Source organism: Oncorhynchus mykiss, chromosome 17 (assembly GCF_013265735.2).
Source record: "Oncorhynchus mykiss isolate Arlee chromosome 17, USDA_OmykA_1.1, whole genome shotgun sequence".
NCBI lineage: Eukaryota > Metazoa > Chordata > Actinopteri > Salmoniformes > Salmonidae > Oncorhynchus > Oncorhynchus mykiss.
The window spans coordinates 32762125-32770885 of NC_048581.1; the positions used below are offsets into that span (position 1 = coordinate 32762125).

Here is an 8761-nt window from a genome sequence, read left to right on the forward strand (position 1 = left end):
CATTTCAGGTCTAAAAATACAGGGGTGAACAGCAGCAGAGGCTCATATAACATCCAGAGACAAACATTGACATGGCAATGGTTAAAAAATGAGTTACTATAAAAGTGTTCAAAGGGAGGATACAGTCTGCTGCTCTGTTTGGAATTGCTCCAGATTAACTAGGCCTACTACTGTAGGCTACATGGAATGACGAACACCCTCAAAGTCATTTTGAAACTGTTTTGTGGAACAGCTTTGGCTTTTAGTTTGATATGACATTTGTGTCATTCAAAACCAAATCGTGGATGTAAAATACATGTAGTTATATTCCTCCAAAACACCCACCATTCCCTAGGTCTCATTCAATTGAATGTAGGCCATGCGCTTTTAATTCATGTTGTTATTTGATAACTCCCACAGGATCTATGTTGAAAGCGGTGTGGTACAGATCAAAAAAGTTTAGGCTTCTGAGGCTATTTTAATACAGAGCTAGGTAACATTCGTTCAACAAACCTGTGTTGGAAAGTTCACTGTTGCAAATTCCACATGGCCGACCCTGTGTGCACACTCCTTGTGTGTTTATTATCATACGGCCTTCCAACTTCATCTACTGTTTCCTTCACAGGAACCATCATGTATTTTGGAGTCAGGAAGAGTAGGGAAGGCTGATTGGTGGGGGTGGGGTGGGGGGGGCAGCTGAGCAAACAAAGGGAGTGAGAGAGGAGGGAAAAGCCTTAAATTCTTTCCGAGTGTGCCCCGTAATTTGAGCAAACCTATTAATCTCGGACGACTGGCTCCTTTTTCGCCCTCAGGGTGTTGAGTTTCAGTGACAGATGAAAAGGAATGAGCTGGCACGGCTGGATATTCGAAGCAGAGAGCTGAGCACCAGCCAGCGTTGCAGATGAGCTGGCACCAATGTAACAGAAAGCCCGGGTCAGGTACGAACCGTCTGCTCCCCTCCCTCCCTAGACATCAAATGAATCAACATCGATCCGCACAAAATGGAACCTGACAAATCGGCTGCGGCCAAGTCTGTGTAGGTCTACTGTGAAATAGCTACAGTGCACATTGGGTGAATCACTGCATCAGTCATTTTATTACATGAGCCTAAAGTGCTCGCCACAACATTGGGGGGGGGGGGGGGGGAAGAGAGAACATACAAAATAAGTGCAAATATTTTTTAGCAATGTAGGCCTAGCCTACTCATTATCAGTGAATGATTTCCATTTACTGACCAATAAAATGGAATTCTACAAAAACAACAGTGGGCTAATGTTTGATTTATGTTGAAGTTGCAATTTGCTAAGTCTCTTAAAAATGACATGAATTGAAAGTACAGCTGCAACGTGTGCCATGTAGTGCTATATCTAGACCTATTTCCTTCCAAAATAGAGCTTGCTCGCGTGTAGTCTATAAAAACTAGAAATTAGTTTACCTGTGGTAAATTCAGCCATCCCTATGGGGAAAGAATATGGTTTTGGGATAAACGCAGAAAATAAAGGGCTGAGGCTATCGCAGGCGTAAAGTATCTTAGACGTTTTGTTCTATGAGATAATATCAGTGATTTAACTGGACTTTTATGAAGAAAAATGTGTAACATAAATGCTTCAAAATTCACAAAAAATGACATTAACTGATGAAGATTATCTCATAGAACAAAATGTATACAAATCTCCTAAACCTGTGTTTACAACAGACCTTATTTTTGGCGTTTATCCAAAAACTCGACAAAAACTCCATTCATTTTCCTATTGACGGTGTCCAACGAACCATGGCAGAGTTAGTGCCTATAAAAGAACGGCACTACTATTGCTCTCTATACCAACCTTGGACCGTGTTGTCGTCAAACTGGGTCAGTAAAGGGTTAAGTCTGGATTTGGCCGCTCCCCTGAATGGTGGGTGAATGCGAGGCGAGGCCGCAGAAAAACACAAGCCTTCCATTCATCTCGTCACCGTGTGACCAACCTTGAACAGTGGAAGGCGTGTTATTGCACCGGAGGTCCCGGGCAGGCAGCAGCAGAGAGGGGGACGGAGGGAGGGGAGGGGGGGGGGGGACGGTGACTCAGGAATTCCACTGAGGCGTGCACATGACCAAGCACCTCTTTTATGCCCTCTTTTGTGGAGGATGATATTCCTGAGGACTACAATGCAGCCATTGACTCAATGGGGTTCTGATGGCGAACCATGTCAAACGCCCGTGTGTGTTTTGTTCATGTGTGCACTGTAGCCTAGAGAGGGGATGATTATATATTCATTTTCAGATAGTTGCCAGTAAACAATTGATCCAGAGGGGAAATGAACAAAAAATCAGCATCTACAAATAATGCATTGTTGTTTATGCTGTTGGGTTACTAGGGAGATATCTAGGTTATCACCCAATGAAATATGTATGCAGTCGACATTGGCTGTGGCTTGCAGATGAATAAGAGATGATCTCCAAAACTGGTTAACCCAGCTCGAATGGAAGAATCCCTCTCACACAGTGCACGCTACATGTTTGCTTCTACAGTAGCCTCAACGAATGTGGTCAAAACTATTTCTCTGGATTGCATTCATACTTCTTGACAAGCATGCAGCGTTGAGTTGAGGAAAAAGCCAATACCTCCAATCAAAGCTCACATGTGCTGAGCTCACAAGTAGTCACATGACGTAATCATTCGTGACTTCACATCCTTACTATGTTTTGTTTTGTGTTAGGGCGTGGATACAATGTGTCAAAGGCAATGGCCCTGGGGGCGAAGTGACAAGAGAATAGATCTGAAAGAGATTTAACTGAATATTGTGTCGATCGTATTGATCAACATGACTCCCGTACATTTTAGCTCCATCGCTAGCTTTGAACACAAACTGAAACAACTCCCTACATTCAGGCTGACTTAGCAAGAGATAATGCACAGTAGAGGCTGTTTCAATTGTGCAGAATCACTCTACAATCAACATCCCCAATAAACAGTGGCGTGGAATTACCTTAGTGAACGGCTTAAATTAACATTTAAGCCCTTTTGGGTTAACCGTACCTGTACTTATAGTATGACATACTACGAATAGTTGTTTTTACCAGCATAGGAGACATGCGGTAGATTTGACTAACTTAGTGGTCATTGAATGTACAATAGCCTCATAACTGCTGTAAGCAAAGTAAATCACGAGTATTAAAACCATCTGAGGAATTTTTCATGCTGGCATATTCAACTGTATGTTTACTGCTGTATAGAAAATCTCCCCTCACTTCTTTTCCTCCCTCTACTCCCTCGCTTTGCTACCCCACCCCCCAATCCTCCCCGGGTCCCATTTTGTTCTTGTCAAAAGTATTGCATCACTGCCCATGAGTGATTCATAATCGGGACATGTCTCTCTCTCCCTCTCCCTATGGCTTCACTCATTACTAATTGCAGGGAAATAAGCAAACCAGACACTAGTTATTATTACAAGGTCAGAAATTGTATTTGGCAAGTTTTTTTTTTTAAACAAGTGCATACAAGTACAGCTAGAAGCAATTCAGTTTGCCAAGTGCTCGTAGAGTCATATTAGTTAGTCACATTCTATGTTTAACAGGGACTGCCACCAGAACTAAAAGTACATCGAAAAAAAGGGGGAGGAGGAAAGTAGTCTGTTATGATGAGTACATACCTTTATCTTCAAAAAAAAATATATTGAAACACAATGTATTGAAAAACAAAAACAAAATAAACAAAAAAAATAATTATACAGCCATGTTTACGAAGCATACAACTTCCCTTGTGTCCAATATGTACACGTCCATCAGTTTCTTTTGGATGGTATGCATGGTACGAGGATTTATATTCAGTTGTAATGGTGTACATGTTGGTTTTTGTTTGTTTGTTGTGGTAGTTTAAAAAAAAAAAAACGCTGGTAAAATCAAGGATCTCTCTCCTTTTTTACTTTCACGTCCCCTGCCAAGATGGTGGCTATTTCACCCTGCATGAAGGCCCATGGTACGTTGGAGCCCACCAGTGGGCATTTCTCCCCGCTGGGGCAGTACACCTCTCCCGTGGCCCCCTGCTGTTTGATACTCTCCCGGGAGCAGGGGAAGCAGAACTTGTGCGAGGGCACTGACGGACACTGGACAAAGTGTGTGTCCTCCAGCCTCTCGTGGCACAGGGTGCAGCACAGTGGCACGCTGCCCGGCACCGACGAGTCTGGAATGCTCTGCGGCGGCGCCCCGTGAGGGTCCATGCCCTGCGAATGGGCCGTGGCCACCACCTCCCTCTGGGTCAGCCGCCGCTGGCCTGCAGAGGACGGGGACAGTGGGCTCCCGCTGTTGCGCCGGCCCGCTGCCGTGGTGGAGTGCACCTGGTTGGCATCCTTGGGCGAGCCAGTGTTGCCAGCATTGTCAGCGGCGAGGATGAGTGCTGCCATGGGCGACTGGCCGTTCTGTGCCGTGGCCGCCTCCGGTGGGGTGGTGCGACTGTGGGGGGAGATGGTGGAGGGTGGAGCGGCAGAGAAGCCTGGCAGGGAGGCCGGGGGCATCTTGAGGACCTCTGAGGGCGACGGCAACCAAGGCTGGCCCTCGCCGCCATTCATCTTGGGGGTGGAGCCCTCGCCGTCGGGCTCGGGGGAGGCTTTCCTCTTCATGCTCCGCGGGTGCTTCCCTCTGTCTGTTGGAGAAGAAGGAGGGGTAGGGGGTAGAGAGAGGAGTTAAGGGTTAACAAACATTCCAACCACCACAGCACCAAATGTGCATGCACTGTAAATTAAATGAAAAATCTCTGAAAGTTTTATGTTATTTCATATGTAAAACAAAACAAGTTGTCTAGTCGGAAGCCTGCTGGGGATCTGACTAGGGGAAATGTAAACATGCATAAACAACCATTCAACTGAAAACCCACGTCAACACAGTGGAAAAGTAGCTGACTAAGAACACTGCCAGTTCCTGTTTTAGTCTTCCAAATGAATGTATTCCTGTGTGAAAAAATATATACAATCCTACCTGGTTTTGAAGAAGTTGCACTTGTCTCATATCCCATGACGCGCTGCATCGCCGCGTGGTCTTTCTTGAACCTGCTGTCGAATGTGTGGAGAGCCATCAAATCCCTCACTGTTTTGCCCTTGCCCATCCACTCCTCCGCCCGCTTGTGGCTCTCAGACATGTCCGACATGCTATCCGGTCTATGCTTGTCTTTCATATCCTCCCCACGTTTGCCGTGGTCGCCTTGACCAGGAACATTCAACGCGCCCGGCATACCCATTTGAGCTGGCCGACCATTGAGTGTGTGTACTGGACCCATGTTTCCGTTTACTAAAGGCACCAGATTGGGAGGAACCGTGCTAGTCCTGCGAGGGTTGGGGCTCTGGCGGTTCAGCTCCGGTGGGTCGTCAGGTTTTGGAAATCCATTTGGCACAGGGATGCCGTTAACTTGCCTCCCCGGTTGGTACTCCGGTCCCAACCTTGGCGGTCGGTCAGAGAGGGGATAGCGATCCAGAGGCTGAGGCGGACGCGAGCCGGGGTCTCCAGCCGAATGGTTGTGGGACTGAATTTCCTTCCCTGAGTGCTGAGGTTTGCCTGGACCCGGAGATCTCCCGTCCTGGAATCCATGAGCCCTCTTCAGCTGTCGGGCAGTCTCAATTACAAACTCAATCCGGTCGGCTCCCTCGTAGTTGACACATCCCCTGCAAACGGGTTCGGTAAAATCCCAGATCATCGCCCATGGCATGCGGGGCAAGTCACACAAATAACATGACTGCCTCCTCGAAGCAGCTACAGCCGCGGACGACATAGTTTACGTGAAAAGTGGATACCAAATTCTCCAAATCTCCCTGTGATTCGTTTTATTCTGCAGGAAAAAAAAGGAATCGCGAATAATTGTGTATTTTCCCTCTAGCCACGCAGCCTTAAAACAGCCAAGTTACACTGAGAAGTTCATTGCAGTTGTGTACTTTACTACGGCGCGCCTCTATCTATCTCGCACTACAACTCACAGCTCGAACTCAATGTAGGGCGGTGACGTCACCGACGACACACCACGAGTGCCTCCAGCAGCTCCAATTCTATTTACTTGATTCCTCGACAGCCCCTCCAGCGCATGTTCACCTTTTTTTCTCCCTCTATCCGTGGGCCCCACCACTTGTACAAGAAGTTAAACTGCCAGCAAGCCCTAAAGAGAAACTGGTTAGATGCAGTTGAGCCCTGCTGCTAAAAGTAGTTATTTAACGTCAAGGTAAACTGTATCAGATGTTGATGATAGGCTTCTGATTACTGAGAATCAACATCCAAAGATTTCAAAGCAACAATTATTGCGGCTCCTAAATTGTCTCACGAATATATAATGCCTTTGCATGTAACTCAACAAGTGGCGTCACCTATCTTGCGCCTTTAGTTAGCCTATGCATGCTCTCCCGGGCTGGCACTAGAGCCCTATTTAGCAAATCCTCATTCCAGTCACACTGCCAGCACAACGTCACGAGGCAGATAGCTTTCACCCAACCATACAATTCGACTCTGTGTTACTATGGCAGATTATACCCCCCTTCCTTCGTCCTTTTAAAATGGGATAGCCTCTTTCCAATCCATAGTTTACGAGTTCAGTTTTGCACACTCGGCTTGTTTAGACATAAAAATAGATTAGAATAGTTGCATGATGAAAACTAACGTCGAAATGTTTATAATTTTAGAAATATCCGTGATCAACTGTGTTTGGGCTACTTTGTCAATCGCTTGTTACACACGCCCCTTATTCTAAGCAACAATGTATCACATAACGAGGTAGTTGATACCTTGTTGCAGTCATACAATGACGTGGCGCGTGCCTGCAACATTGTTGTATTTCGACATTTGAGAATATAGCGCCTAACCACCGTTTGATAACGACGGAGAACATCGCTATCACAAAGAGCGACTGTGCATTCCCTCATCGTCCAAATATTGGATGAAGTTCAGCATGACTAACTCACACCAATCGACGCCTCGTGATTCAGTAAACTCGACAACTCACAGCCTGTCTGACTGGCGAATACGGAAACCCCCAGATCAAAGTCACAAACCGAGACATCGTTTGCACTTTTTTTCAATTACAGCTCCTTCAATTCTTAAGTCTAGAGGCTATTCGTGTGGATAGTTCATTTACTTTGATAATAATTCCACATAGCCTAAATGTCACTCCGGTCTGGTCTTGTTAGACTGTGAGGAAGGTCAACAAAATTGCCTTAGGCCTAATAAAAAAAAAATGTGTTGCTATTGCATGAACGGTGTTTGTAGCCTATATAGCTCACTGTAAGATTTGACAAAAACACGATGTCTTCATTGCCAACCGACCGAGGAGTTTTCCGTAATTTACTTTCTCTCTTTGTTAGGGTTAGCCACACAATTGTAGAGTGTGAGGCAATGCCGCTTAGGAGACCTGCGGATACAAAGCAGTTGTTTTTTTGCAAGCATGTAGCCTACTTTATGATGACGTTCCAAACAGGAAGTGGTTTTTAGTCACGTACTCGCCTCTTAACTCGCCCATCCGTGGAAAAACAAACTACCCATCCTGGCTCGCTGCCAAAGATCACAGACATGAGGGGTAGGACGAGCGAGTCACAGCAAGCTAAAGCCAAATGCCAAAGGAAATGGTTTCTGAAAGAAAGCATGCTCTTTGTTAAATAGACAGTCGCCTAAATGTGATGAATAGTTTCATTTTTGGCTACACCTATTTGTTTCTAATAGGCTAGACATGGGAAATGGCAGCTATTCATTGCATAGTGGGCTCCTGAATGGTGCAGCGGTCTAGGCTACCTAGACTTTTTCAATCCAAAATGATTAACTGGAATTAATCAATAAACACAAAAGCTGACAGAGACTGAGTACATTTTTAATTAGGCCTACAGTTGCATATGACAGGACTACATGATGCATACCTGCATAAAGTAAGCTCAGCCCTGTGAGTTTTATTGTCCAATCATGTTACTTTCTCTGTGTATACAAAACCCCACTGTGCAACTGACTAAATATACCCTTTCCCTTCCCTTGAAAATATAATTCATATGAACAAGGCCAGACATTTTTCCCAGGATAAAAAACAACATGTCACCTGATTAGAAAAACTCTGGTCATATCATAGCCCATATCAAATCATTTTACACCAGAGTAATCATACCATCTAAGGTCCAGAATTTTAGCTGGTTAGGTTGGTTACCAGATCAGGAAAAACTACAGACCCCAGAATTTTGGGGACTCCTGGACCTGTGGTGCCACCTCTACTCTGTAATACTACTAGCCACTTAGCAATTGTATGAAGTTGGCTTTAGCTATCCCAGTGGTGGAAAAAGTACCACATTGTCATACTTGAGTAAAAGTAAAGATACTTTAATAGAAAATGACTCAAGTAAAAGTGGTCATCCAGTAAAATATTACATGAGTAAAACTTTAAAAGTATTTGTTTATAAATATACTTAAGTATCAAAAGTAAAAGTATAAATAATTTCAAATTCATTATATAAAGCAAATGAGACTGCACCAATTTCTTGTTTTTAAAATGTATGGATAGCCAGGGGCACACTCCAACACTCAGAAATCATTTACAAATGAAGTAGATCAGAGGCAGTAGAGATGACCAGAGTTCTCTTGATAAGTGTGTAAATTGGACCATTTTAAGCATTCAAAATGCAAAGTGTACTTTTGAATGTCAGGGAATATGAATGGAGTAAAAAGTACATTATTTTCTTTAGGAATGTAGAGAAGTAAAAGTTGTCAAAAATATAAATAGTAAAGTACAGATACCCCCCAAAACGACTTAAGTAGTACTTTAAAGTATTTTTACTTAAGTACTTTACACCACTGAGC

The 8761-nt window shown here is 44.4% G+C and overlaps 1 protein-coding gene across 1 annotated transcript; it reads right to left on the reverse strand.

Annotated features, from left to right (window-relative positions):
* Positions 1-3398: 3398 nt before the first annotated feature.
* On the reverse strand, positions 3399-7329 carry irf2bp2b (interferon regulatory factor 2 binding protein 2b). Its single transcript, XM_021568207.2, has 2 exons — positions 4931-7329; positions 3399-4598 (listed from the first exon to the last, which is right to left on the reverse strand). Exons 1-2 carry the CDS (start codon positions 5715-5717, stop codon positions 3859-3861), a joined length of 1527 nt encoding a protein of 508 aa, XP_021423882.1. The 5' UTR covers positions 5718-7329; the 3' UTR covers positions 3399-3858.
* Between the last annotated feature and the right edge of the window lie 1432 nt (positions 7330-8761).

What these genes read in the sequence shown, in the direction of transcription:
- irf2bp2b (XM_021568207.2), bottom strand. Translation starts at nt 5,717, where the DNA reads ATGTCGTCCGCGGCTGTAGCTGCTTCGAGGAGGCAGTCATGTTATTTG. An exon ending in TGCAACTTCTTCAAAACCAG is followed by an intron (nt 4,599 to 4,930) that starts GTAGGATTGTAT and finishes CTTCTCCAACAG; the next exon opens with ACAGAGGGAAGCACCCGCGG.